This window comes from Citrus clementina, unplaced genomic scaffold (genome assembly GCF_000493195.1).
Source record: "Citrus clementina cultivar Clemenules unplaced genomic scaffold, Citrus_clementina_v1.0 scaffold_3, whole genome shotgun sequence".
Lineage (NCBI taxonomy): Eukaryota > Viridiplantae > Streptophyta > Magnoliopsida > Sapindales > Rutaceae > Citrus > Citrus x clementina.
This window is the reverse complement of record NW_006262339.1, coordinates 964,688-978,554: the sequence shown is the minus strand read 5'-3', so window position 1 is coordinate 978,554 and position 13,867 is coordinate 964,688. Positions and strand designations below refer to the sequence as shown.

Genomic DNA, 13,867 nt, shown 5'->3' with positions numbered 1-13,867 from the left:
CAAGTATAAAATGAAATGGTGCCCTAGCGTTGTTTGCTTGGTTGTTGGGTTTTCAAATCCTGGTTGCAGGTCCATCTTCAGCGATTTTGTTTCAGATAGCAGGTGTAAATTACAGGACCACGTTTCTTTGCCTCCTTTCAAATTTGCATTTTTCACCTCCTTGCATGTAACTCTAAATTTTTACTACCAACTGTCATTTTATTGAATTAAAAAAAAGGGCAAGTGAATCGGCCGGAAGTTAGACGGGACTCTGAGAAGTAATTAATAATTATGTATTCAGTTTCACAGTATTAAAGGGACAGCCATGCAAGGGCAATAAAGCGTGGGGGAAAAACTTGAGTTGGAAAAGTAGTCCCATTGTTTTAGTATGCTGAGGTTAATGGTACTCTGTTATACGGGAGAATAATGAAACCATTGAAGGTTAATAGCACTCTTATCATGTGAGAAAATAATAAATACCACTGAAGAATTCGTTAATATTTTTAATATTAAATCTAGTAGATTCTTAATATAAAATCTATTATGGATCAATTTTAAAACTCTCCAATTTATTACATGATAAAATACCCATTAGACAGTCCCACCATCTCAACAGGTGGTGGAACTGTCCCACACTATTGTTTCTCTAAAGGTTGCTGTCGAGGAATTACTATTGCATCATCAACTCACCGAACCCTCCAAAGATATGAGGAAATTACTGCACTCAAGTTCGTAGCTTAATTGCCTTTTTGCAGTTGCTAGATAACGATTTGCTAAAATCTGTATCTTACAAATATGGACGCTCCCATATGAGAATGACTCATGCACTAAATAATTGAAACAATTATCTAGCTTCTTCACATGTCACGACTCGGACCGCGAGCTCAATCAGATTAAATTTTTATTCTTAATTCTTGTTGTATATGATGCAAACTATTTACAGATTTAGCTTCACTAAATTATCAAGAATCCAAGATGCACGTCGTGGGGCAAAAAAAAAAGAAAAAAGAAAAAAAAGTGTCTAGATGCATTACAAATTTGTACCCTCTGATACTTCCAAAACGGCCACTAAGATGAAATTATTGAAAGGAAAAGAGCAAAATGGAACATGTGACAACTCCAAGAACACGTCACATACTGCAGTAAAAATTTTCAGATCATAAAAGTTTTAACTGTAGAACGGGTATATCATTCATCTAGATTGGAAAAAAAAAAAAAAAAAAACCAGTAGACATCAGAGTTGTAATTTGTAAAAGCGAGTGTGGCAAAGCTTATGTTTTGCTTTCGAATCAACTAAGGTTTAAAACTTTGAACTTTGTTACCTGTTAGAAGCCAATAACTGGTTCCCACGTCACAGCCTAAATGATACTCTTTAACTGCAGAGTTTGTAGCGGATGACACGTGGTATGAAGGGGCATTATGGAGAAGTTAAAGTGGGGACAAGGTGTCTGGACTTTTTGACTCTTCTTCTACTGCTCCTCACTTTCTCCTTTCTAGTTATGGTAATTGTTAATCCTCAGTCTTTTCATTAAACCTGCAAAAATAAATAAAATAAAAACATTTTTTTTTTCATATTTAATCTTTTCAAGCCAAACTGGGGCAGCAGTAATATTATTTTCTTTGGTTACATTAAATCCACACCGACCCTCCCAGTAAGAGGCCAGCGACGCCCACATGATTCTGTTCTTTTCCCAACCGTTTTCAATCCTCCAAAATTGTAAAAAATATTAAACTACTAAAAAATTAAAATAAATGAAAGATAATAAAATAAAATCATTAATTGATCCCTGCCTGTTTCTGGTCTCTTGAGACCTTCCTTTCTTTCTCCATATATAGAGCAGAGCCTTGTGCTCCTCTCCCGGCTCTCAATCCCACACTGCTCTCTCTCTTTTTCTTTCTGCTTCTCTTTCTCTTTTAAAGAGTGTTGTTCTGTTTCTGGTTTCTTTCTCAGAAACTTTGAACAGATAAATTATACCAGCATTGTCCAAAACTCGTGGAAAATGCAAAAAAATCCCATTCTGTAAACTCAAAATAGCGAAACAGATCTCACTTTCTGTTAATACACTCATCAACAAGCTGCAATTGAGTTTTGACTTATCACATGGAGAAGTTTATGACTCCTCTGCTTCTGCTTCTTTGCCTTCCACTTGCTTTGGCCGGCCATGACTACGGCCAAGCTTTGTCTAAGAGCATTCTCTTCTTTGAAGCTCAAAGATCTGGCTACCTCCCTCATAACCAAAGAGTCACTTGGAGAGCTAACTCTGGCCTTAACGATGGCAAAGCCAGTGGGGTAAGCCCTTATACTTGTTATTCTTTTTTTAAAAAAAATAAATGAAACAATTTTTTTTTTCTCTTTTGATTTGTTTTTGTAATTCTAATTAAATGAAAAAGTATGATATTGAGATTTTTCTGTGTTGCTTTTGAAGGTGGATCTTGTAGGAGGATACTATGACGCAGGGGACAATGTGAAATTTGGATTGCCAATGGCATTCACCGTGACAATGATGTCTTGGAGCATAATTGAATATGGAAAGCAGATGGCTGCAAGTGGAGAGCTTGGCCATGCCATGAATGCTATTAAGTGGGGCACTGATTACTTCATTAAAGCTCACCCTCAGCCTAATGTCCTCTATGGAGAGGTACCATATTTGCTCTGTTTTTTTTTCCTTTTTACAGAATTCGTCGTAGTAAAAAACCTTCACTTTTAGCGTGAGCATCAGTTTCGTGTTAACGTATAAAACAGTGACAGGGATATGTTAAAGCTAATAAAATATGATTACTTCTATAACGTGGTAAATGTTTGCAAGTAATTAATTGCGTATATGGTTAGGTGGGAGATGGAAACACTGACCATAACTGCTGGCAAAGGCCGGAGGATATGACTACTGACAGGCGGGCTTACAAGATTGATCCGAGTAACCCCGGGTCGGATCTTGCCGGTGAAACCGCCGCCGCCATGGCTGCCGCCTCCATCGTTTTCCGCCACTCTGACCCTGCTTACTCCAGTGAGCTACTCCGCCACGCTTACCAGGTATCATTTTGCTCATCTCCATTTTCATTGTTGTAACTTTTTATTCACCAGTTAAAAAATCAAAAGAAATCGAAAACAAAAAAGAAGCATAAAAGAGGACGGCAAAAGCGCTTCTAGAGGGGACCACTGGGCCGGTTTCCTTGCTTTAGAGAGACGGTTGGGGTAGTTGCGCATGATAGCAAACACTGTCGCAGTAAAGAGGCAGTTATCCTTGGTTCTATTTTTGTCAGGCAACTTGTCAGGCGCAAGTTAGCGCTGCATTTATGGTATACATCGGCTTTTCGGTTGTCTCCGTAATTGCGGTAGGGTGGAGAATGCATTCTTGCGACTATGAATAATTGTTTTTCATTAATGATTTTTTAAAGTTATATTTATTTCACTATCAGAATTTTCAGTATAAAAATAAATAAACGGAACGAAAAAAATCAGGTGGATTAAAAGATAAATTTTAATTAATTTAAAAATATATAAAATATAATACTTAACACGAAGAGACCCATTAAATAAATAAATAATTAATTAAAGACTTAATAAATGGTTAGTTCTAACAATTGAAGTTTAAAAAATTAATTGCGGGTAAAATTTATGGGCCCATGACTTGGATCGTGGCACCGCCCATCACCTGTAGTGGGTGCTGGCCGTAGAGATCTTGTCGAACGGTCAGATCTCAACCGTCAATTTCAACAATAACAAAAAGTCCATACTGTCACGTGCTAAGCCTGTCGGTGCTCGGCCACAACAAGCCCACTATCAGAAGTAAACAATCACACACGATCTCTGGCTTTTAGTCAAAATTTGGATGCCTAAATAATTATCCCGTTTGGTCTTGATCGATTACCGCTGATGTATATTTTAACATTTTGTTATTCTTACTTGTTTTCAGCTCTTTGATTTCGCCGACAAATACAGAGGAAAATATGACGGCAGTATCACTGTGGCACAAAAATACTACCGTTCTATCAGTGGCTACAATGTATGTTACTTTTTTAAAGAAAATTAGAAGCTCATATTAGTGGCATATCTCGGATATTGTAAATCGTGCTAATATAATTGATTTGGATATGAAAAGGATGAGTTGCTTTGGGCTGCTGCGTGGTTGTATCAAGCAAGTGGCAACCAGCACTACTTGGACTACCTTGGAAAAAATGGTGACTCCATGGGAGGAACTGGCTGGGGAATGACTGAGTTTGGATGGGATGTGAAGTATCCCGGGGTTCAAACACTTGTTGCCAAGGTATTAATGCTAAATCATGTAATCTTAGACCAATAATCATTTGTATTCAATGTGTTTTTTTTTTTTTTTTGGGGGGGGGGGGGGGGTGAGGAACTTCTGAAATCTGACATCTTCTTCTCTTTGCAGTTCTTGATGCAAGGCAAAGCTGGACACTATGCCCCAGTCTTTGAGAGGTACCAACAGAAGGCAGAGTACTTTATGTGTTCTTGCCTGGGAAAAGGCTCCCGGAATGTTCAGAAGACACCTGGTGGCCTAATCTTCCGCCAAAGATGGAACAACATGCAGTTCGTGACCAGCGCTTCCTTCCTGGCCACCGTCTACTCTGACTATCTTGCTTCTGCTGGTAGAGACTTGAAATGTTCTGCAGGCAATGTTGCACCAGCTGAGCTTCTTGGCTTTGCAAAATCTCAGGTAACTGGCTCTGCATTTTGTTATTTGATGTCTTCATTTGAATGACTAGCTTAATATGCAAGAGGTGATAGATACAAACTGACATTTTGTAACTTTCAGGTGGATTACATTCTCGGTGACAACCCAAGAGCTACAAGTTACATGGTGGGCTATGGCAACAACTATCCACAAAGAGTTCATCACAGGGCGTCGTCAATTGTTTCCATAAAGGTTAATCCCTCATTTGTCAGCTGCCGAGGAGGTTATGCCACTTGGTTCAGCAGCAAGGGTAGCGATCCTAATCTCCTTGTTGGAGCTGTTGTTGGTGGCCCTGATGCCTATGATAACTTTGGCGATCGGAGAGATAATTATGAGCAAACTGAGCCTGCTACCTACAACAATGCTCCTATTCTTGGTATATTGGCAAGGCTTAATGCGGGTCACGGAGGTTACAACCAGCTTCTTCCAGGTATCATATCGCTATCACCATCATTGTTAAACCCTTTTACTTTTCATATTTCTATTTTGGTATGCAAGTATTCTCCTCAATTATATTGATCATTGTCATTGGGGTTTCTCACAGTGATTGTTCCAGCTGCTACTCCTGTTGTCACTAAACCAAGTCCAGCACCAAAACCAAAAACTATTCCACCTACAAAACCCAAAACAACTCCAGCTCCAGGTATTTGTTTATCCAGTTAGCTGAGCTATAATGTGTGTTTCTACTTTTTGCTAAGCTGTGGCATTTGACGTTTATCCAGTTAGCTGAGCTATAATGTGTGTTTCTACTTTTTGCTAAGCTGTGGCATTTGACGAGAAATTTACCTTTGCAGCTTCATCATCTGGTGCTATTGCCATACAGCAGAAGCTGACAACTTCTTGGATCTCCAATGGAAAAAGGTACTACAGATATTCGACCATAGTGACCAACAAGTCAGCCAAGACCCTCAAGAATCTGAAGCTTTCAATATCCAAGCTGTATGGTCCTCTATGGGGTCTAACAAATCTTGGCAATGCTTATGGTTTCCCATCATGGCTCAACAACTTGCCTGCTGGAAAAAGTCTTGAATTCGTCTACATCCATACTGCTAATGCTGCAGATGTCTCAGTTTCTGCTTACACATTGGCATAAAAAAGAAAAACAACTATTACACATAAAGAATCTCATGGTTTCTGGGTTTGTAATGTAAGAATTGTGCAGTTATTATACAGAAAGCAGTCCAGAAAAGGTTTTCTTTTTATTTTCCTTTTCTTTGAGGGAGGGGGGACTTTCAACTTTTCTTGTTGATTTGGTATCTTGTGTTAGTGGTTTTAGACGATATTAGGTTAAATAAGGTCGAAGATTTGAGGATGAAAGGAGAGAAGAGACAATTTAAAGCAAGTGCTCATCCTCTTTCTCCTCCATTTCTATGGTTTTATCGGATAGAGACAGGTAAAGAGTGAGAATTGAGGAGTGGTCAAGAAAAATGACTACTCAAATTATATTGCAAGGAATCTTTTCTTTTCTTTCCTTTTGTATTTTAAACAGCTTTGAACGTCTTGTTTTCCTTTTTTTTGGTGTTGTGAGTTGTAAGCTTTGCAACATTTTATATTTCCAATATGAATATAGTTTGTGCATTCACATTATCACTGAAACTTATCTTTTCGTGCTTTGTGGTTTTATTACTTTCTGCTGTTGATGTCATTGAGCCATTGAGGGTAGCGGTATGGTATCAAAAAATAATTCCTATACCTGTCTCCTTAATCTTTCACAGAATACAAATATTATAGTTGTTTTAACTTTCCACGTCAAATAAGGTAGGAAGACGGCGCAAATGAAACAGGATAAAGGAAATTAGGACGTATATTCAGTTTTTTGGACCCAAATGCAATTAAGGAAGAGTTTCTGAGCCAGCATGCAGATCGACTTCTGTTAAAGGGGTCGCTTTGCAAATACTTTGCTGATGTGGCATAAGTTGTTAAGAAGTAAACGACTGTATAAAAGGGGCGTATGGTGATCGATTTCTTTTTCTTTTCTTAAAATCTGTGTAATCTGTAGAATGTCCTCTGTAGAGTAATGATACAGCCACAAACTCTTGTACAAATTTATTTTGTACAAACTGATGTGGCATAATAAGATTGGTTGAATTAAATATCACTTAGCCCACATGATTTGTTTTTATTAATTTATGTTTTCATTCAACCAATGAATTAATGCCACGTCAGTTTGTACAAAATAAGTTTGTACAAGAATTTGTAGTTGTATCATTACTCTTTTCCCTTAGTGTTTTCTTCACTTGATTAATCTTTTTTTTTTTCCTTTTTGGGATAGAAACTGGATTAATCTTTGAAAACACAACAATAAGCAAAACTGCTGTGACAGTAGAAGCTTTGGCTTTTTTTTTTATAAATAATTTAAGGTTTTTATCGTATTACTCATGGCTAAAAGCAAAAACTTCAGAATAACCAATCTAAGCCCAAGTAGTGTACAGTTATGTACGAGTCAATGGAGCCTGGGCTTGAAAAAAAAGACACAGGCCCTGTAAAAACTTATCTAAACTTAGACGGGCCAGGCTTGAACCGAACTTCATGAATTTTCAAATAAATTTTTAATAAAAAATTTAAAGTAAAAAATAATTATTCAATATGTAATAAAATAATAATATAATACACAAATATTAATAACACAACGTAACAATATAAATATTAATTTAGAAAACATATTAATATAATATTTTTAAGTTTTTATTTAATATATTTTTTATTAATAAATTTAAAAACCCAGACTTAATATTAGTAACACGATATAATAAATCATAAATATTAATAAAAAATATTAATCTAATATTTTATATTTTTTTAATTTAATATATTTCTTATTCATAAATTAAAAGTTCGAGGAAAACTCAAACCGTTTTCCTAAGTCTTTATCCATACTCAATTTATAAGGACTTCATATTTTTTACCTGTATCTAAACCTAATTCATGCGGGACGGCCTTTAGGCCTGAACCGGACCGGAATTTTTTAAATTAATTTAGCTTTCTCACAATTTTAACTGGACATACAGGGAGGCTCAAGGGAATTACCGAGCTATTCGGAATCAGGTTATTTAGAATTTTCCAGCAACTAGAACAGTTCAAAGCAAGGTAGGGGAAAAAGAGAGGAGAGAGAGGGAGAGGAAAAGGCCAAAAAAAAAAAAAAAAGGAACCAAGGGTCAAGAAACGATGGCGCTTGACTTTTTCAGCTCAACAACTATTACGCGGATATTGTGTTTGCTGCCACGGGCTAGCGCAAGCTCAGCAAGCATTGTAGCTGCCTCTGCAGCACCACTAGGTCCACTACCACTGCATTCCTCAGGAAACCTCACCCTCAGTTTACCAGTAAGACATCTCCTTACAACTTCACAGGCAAATTCGTTTGACACAACATCCCATAAACCACGGGTTGCTATTATGATGAATTCGTCCAACTCACTTCGCGCATTTACTGTCACCTCTGGCTTTGGATAATACTACATATGGCTTCAAATTCTGATCACCTGCACGATTTAAACATTTAAGTCAGTAAGCAACCAAAGGTTTAGCTTGAAAGCTTCGGAGATAGTCAAAAACTCAAATTGTTGACGAAACTGGATCATCTAAACTTGAACTTGCTAATGTTATGTCAATAACATTAGCATTTCTGTTTAATTACTTGGAAACTAAATGCGTTTCTGCCCTACCCACAGGGACAAGAGAAGGATTTTTTTTTTTTCTTTTTGTGAAACGAAAAAAAAATATATTGAAAGATGGCATCATTTTAGCAAAATCACCACTCTGGGCATTTAATCAATCAAGAAAGGACATTTCCAACAAGTACTAAATGCCATTAAACATAGCACTGACGGCATGCCTAATCTCATCAAAATATCGTATCTGATGCATGGATTCACATACCTATTGATGCTGAAGTAGTAAGAACTCCTAGGACACGGCAACCATACCAGTTTGTGATTCCACCGCCCGCAGCTTCCACCCTCACCCTCTCGCTCTCATCAGGCTTATCAGGCTGTGCAATGAAGTAACAATGTTTTAGCAAACATTTTAAGTTCAGATGAATTATTATTAGCTAGCTTAAATATTAATTACATACGTGCTTTATAGGGTGCGTTTGGAATTGAGGTTGGATAGTTGTAACTAAAAGTTACAGCACTTAATTGTTTGTTAAACATTAACTATTGTACCTTGAAAACTATGTTGATATAATTTTTACTTGTATAATAAAAAATTTATTATATCTTTAATAATTTCATCAAAATTATTATTTAAATTTTATATTTACTATATATTACTAACTTTTATTTCATAATTATAAATTTATTTCCACAATAACGGTAATTTAACAACTCAATCCCAAACGCACACATAATTGTCTAGTCTAATAACGCGAAACATCAGACCTATAATGGAGTCCCCCTTAAGTGACTTGACTGGGTTTGCTCCCCAGTTCGAGTCGCAAGGAAGTCGCCTTTGTTGAAAGAACCTGTGCCTCCCGGTTCGAGCGGGGACTTCTAGTCTGGGTTGTGGTACGGGCTTCAAAGTGTCTGCTACAGTTGGTACCCTCCCCAGGATACGTCGTGGTTAAGACAAAAAAAAAAAAATTCGAAATCTGTAATGAATTTTTTTTAGGTATTCTTATTTTATCAAAATGCTGGCTTAAAACGAGAAATCAGATTTCATAAGAAAAGGACTCTAATACCACAACTAATCTGTCATCAAATATAACACGTCGTCGATCACCAACCTTGTGAGTACGAGATAACGGCACAGCGACGCCAGCACGACACAACACGATCCTCGAGTTCCCACGGTTGGCCACCACCAACTCCTCCTCATCCACCATCAGCACCAGAGCAGAGGGCCCCACACTGCTGGCGTCACGACCGGCGAGACTGACCTCCTCATCCATCTTCAAAAAGCAAGCAGCCATCAAATCCTCCCAGCCTCTGCCGCAGCCTTCACGTTTCCGCCTCTCCTTCACCTCCTGCGCCACAATCAAATGCAACCTCTCCTTACAAGCCTCGGTCGGGTGGGCCCCGCCGTGCCCGTCGTATACTGCGAAGAAATCGTAGGAATCAACCCCTCCAATCGCGACCGTCACTGCGTCCTCCATCACTCTCCGCCTTCCGATCACTGATATAAAACCGTGAGACAGAGATCCACACGTCATGCTTCTGCCTTTCCTATCTTCCTCTTCGGTGCCACCAGCCACTAATATCCCTCCAGGTGCCCGGTGATGATCATACGCTGCTCTCATTTTCTTCCTGTTTACGAGTCCATCCACTTTATTCCACATAGCGAGACTCCATGTCTTTTACTCTCAACCTCTTCATAGTTTCTTGGTCGGTTACAATAAATAATTTTCACGATCTCCGTTTTCATTTCACTCCGTCGGTTTCAGGAGGACGCTTGACCTGACGCTTGAGGAGTAGGGAAGGAGCACTGCACTCTCTAATATAAGTGTTGTAGAGCTGGCGGTGATGGAATCTGGAGAGTTGGATCACTGCTTCATTAGATGGATGCCATCTGTTGTGACGGCGGCTCTAACATGGTAAACCTGGACGTTCGAGATTGGACAGAAATACACGTGGCTTCACTTTTTCATATTGTCCTGGCGGGAGATTTTCCTCGGTGGTATTTGGCTTTGATGCGGCACCGGTACCACCAAATCAATGGAATCCAAACCCAAGTCATGTTTATTCGGAAGAAATGGGAGGAAAATTAAAGAGTGAAAAAATAGTGCTGGGAAAGAAAATTAAAAAAAAAAATTAATCACAACTTTATCATTTTAGTATGACATGTAATATTTTTTTTCTCTTCTCCTTTTCGGTTTTTATTCTCTTTCAATTTTTTAATTCAAACATGTTATAAAAAGTCTGATGCTTTCTTTTGTTTCATCCATTGAAAATTTAAGTTCACGTGATTGAAAATATATGATTACGAATTTTAGTTTAAAGAGAAAGAATAAAAATTAAACTACTATTATTATTGTTGTTGTTGTTGTTATTATTATTATTAGGGGATAGTTAAAATTAAGTAATAAATTATTTGGTTTTGAGGTGCTTAAGTTTGGTGAGAAAAAATTATAATTATGAAATAAAAATTAATATTGTGCGATAAATATGATATTCAAATAATAATTTAATAAATTTAATAGTATAATAAATTTTTCATTATATAATACAAATTTGCGTTAAAATCAACTTAACTTTCAGACCATAATAATAAATGTTTACTTAGTATTTTACTCTTAATAGCTTTATAAACTAGTACATACACAGCATCAAATAGGGCGTAAGAAGAGAGGAAACTGATGAGCATGCATGTCGATTATGATCTAACTAGAAAATATGATCTAATTGGACCAGATGCATTGGCACGATTGATTGACAAAATGTAAAACAATTTTGCATTACTGTAGACTATGAGTGCCATGACTTGTGAGTATGAGCAGTTGATTTTTTTTTTTTTAAATACATGAATGGTAAAAAAAATTTAAAATTTATTGAAAGTATTACGTCAACTATACAATAAATAAATAATTTTATATTATTTATTAATTTTAAAAAATTAACATAAATATAAATTATATTAAATTTAAATATATATATCACACATGTAATAATTAATTATATTATTTCTTACATATATCATCCGTGACAATGAATGAATGCACTCATCGACAACTGTACATGCACACGAAATATCAAGCCGATAACAGTTAAAGGTTGATCTGTTGGGAGCTTAATCGCTTTAATACACACACACGCACACTCTAATATTGGTCTCATTAATTTCATCGAGCCAATAGCTCGTGACTCATGTTGTACAGGTGTATGAATTCGTCTAATTGACGTAGAGACAAAGAAACAGTTGAGATGACATTATACATTTAAACTCGAGCTTTGTATAATTCTTCTTTAAATGGTCAGACTCATGGTTCGTTATTCATAAAATTTGATAACCGATAAGATTTGGGATTTGAGTTGTTAGGGCACCTTTAAGGCTCAATTTCATCTAAATTTAGACGTTGATGATTGATATAAGCATGTGTACACATTAAGTACGTGCGTATTTCATTATTTTGATCTATTTATGAGCTTAAATAAGTATTTTGTAACATTACTAGTGATATATATTATATATGTGTTTTATTATGAGAAAAAATTTATAATATCGTAATCAAAATTACAATACTAATACTAAGGAAAAACAAAAATTTTGTAAATTACAAATAAAATTAATAAACGGAATATAAAATAAGTAAATTAATATAAAAATGATAAATTTATATTTTAAAATTGCAACAAAATAAACATTTGAAAAATTATATAAAACTTATAAATCACTATTAAATGTTCATTAACCAAAAAATAGTTTATTCATTTAATTTAATCAACAAAGAAAAAAAGTCACGCATCAATTGAAAACAAAAAAGTTGTATTGAAAACAATTGGAATAAATTTAATTGAATTGATTTAACCATAAATTCAATATTCATTCTAGGACATTCATAAAGATTTTTTAATTTTCTATTATAGCATTTTTACAATACAAGTTACTTAAACAAAATTATTTTTTGATGTGAATCAAGACAAAATAAAAAAGACATTCTTATATTACAAGACACGTAAGATATATCAATAAAATTGGATCTAATTTTTAAATTTATTTATATTTTATGTAGTTTTAAACTTTGCTTTAGGCGAAAACTACTTTGCATCGTGTGTTTCGTACCCCACTCATTTGTCGTTTACCAAAGTCACCGTTGGATTTCATCTAATGGTTGGAAAAGAAACACATAGAGAAATAGGAGTAACTAGAGAAACAAGTAATGGGCTGGTCACTTGGATTGGTAATTTTTTTTTTCCTATTTTCAGTGGGAGGGCAGAAACCACTGCACCGCACCTGGATTGGTAATTGAGCATAGGGAAAATAGCAAAATTAACCTAAAAAATAATGAATTATTTGCTACTTTCGACCAAAATCTAAGAAACCTGTAATTTTTTATCAAGCAAATAAATTAATGGCAACAATAGCGGCTAATCGATGCGGCGACGACAATGGCTACTTCCGGCAACAACAACCTCTTTAATTTGAGTTAGTTCACTGAGTATATGTCCAAATTCTTAAATGGATACTGGATTTATTGTTTTAGTATTAATTATTGATGATTATAGGTTAGATCTTGTTGAGTGATTAGTTTTTTAACATTAGGCTTGAATTGTGAATGAAAATTGATAAAATGCTTATGGAAATAAGTTTGTTAAATATGTCAATACAAATGTTTGCTAAAATGCCTAAAAGAATACAATTTGTTGTTTAGCCTTAATTTTGCTATTATTTTACTTGAATGAATATCTAAGAAGGTTGCAACTGGTATTGCCGCTTGAATATAGGCAATGGTATGGTGTTATGGGTGATTATGAGCGAAAGGTTTTTGGTTTTTGTCACACTAACCTTATAAGTGAAAACCTTATTTTTCTCAAACAAAACCCAGATTAAGAAAATTCAATACTTCATCATAACTTTCAAAAAACAATATCAAGACAATAATGCCGAGAACCATCACCTATAAACTTCATACGTCGGAAAGATCGCAGATGATGTTACATGTACAAACCTTTTTGTTTTTTCATTTTCGATTTACAGGTGCTACACCTTCAGCCGGTTACCTGTTTTCCAAATGTTAAATCTCTACTGTTAGATACCTTTCTTCACAATCTAACGACTCATCCGTTATGAGACAAAGGATTGGGGTACAAAACCTACGACGCAAGATAGCTAGATCCCTTTGCTTTATACTTGTAAAGATTATATGGGGTCGTTGTCAAAGAGATTTAGAATGATGTAAAATCATCTTATCTTGTGAACAACTTTGAAAAGTATGAAAATAGTAGTTTTCCAAAATTTAATCTTGAAAATAAATTTTATCCGTAATAAAACTTCACATATTTCATCACATATATTACATAAAACCAGAACTTTCATATTTTAATTAGAAACAAAATCAGAAAATATATAATGTTATCATTCTTATAATGAGTTTTTACTTCACATTTGTAAGTTTTTTTTTTCAACAATTCTTACTTTAATTTACTTGTCTTTCCTTCCATTTACAAATCTTATGTTTTATTTATATAATTTATGTTTTATTTTAGACCTACATTGATTTATAATTTTTATGTTACATATGTAAGTTTTAATTTTATTTT

At 35.2% G+C, this 13,867-nt stretch overlaps 1 protein-coding gene and 1 pseudogene across 1 annotated transcript; one reads left to right on the top strand and one right to left on the bottom strand.

The window, feature by feature from the left end:
* Positions 1 to 1,766: 1,766 nt before the first annotated feature.
* Positions 1,767 to 5,864, top strand: LOC18048123 (endoglucanase 6). Its single transcript, XM_006439295.2, has 9 exons — positions 1,767 to 2,269; positions 2,406 to 2,618; positions 2,810 to 3,010; positions 3,894 to 3,983; positions 4,080 to 4,244; positions 4,371 to 4,655; positions 4,755 to 5,103; positions 5,218 to 5,316; positions 5,468 to 5,864. The coding sequence occupies exons 1-9, from the start codon at positions 2,081 to 2,083 to the stop codon at positions 5,764 to 5,766; spliced, it is 1,890 nt and encodes a 629-aa protein (XP_006439358.1). The 5' UTR covers positions 1,767 to 2,080; the 3' UTR covers positions 5,767 to 5,864.
* A 1,912-nt stretch (positions 5,865 to 7,776) lies between these two features.
* On the bottom strand, positions 7,777 to 10,040 carry LOC18048122 (annotated as a pseudogene).
* Positions 10,041 to 13,867: the final 3,827 nt, after the last annotated feature.

Excerpts from the sequence above, each read along its gene's own strand:
- LOC18048123 (XM_006439295.2), top strand. The coding sequence starts at position 2,081 with ATGGAGAAGTTTATGACTCCTCTGCTTCTGCTTCTTTGCCTTCCACTT. Across the intron at positions 3,011-3,893 it reads TACTCCGCCACGCTTACCAG|CTCTTTGATTTCGCCGACAA; the intron begins GTATCATTTTGC and ends ACTTGTTTTCAG. Across the intron at positions 4,245-4,370 it reads TTCAAACACTTGTTGCCAAG|TTCTTGATGCAAGGCAAAGC; the intron begins GTATTAATGCTA and ends TTCTCTTTGCAG.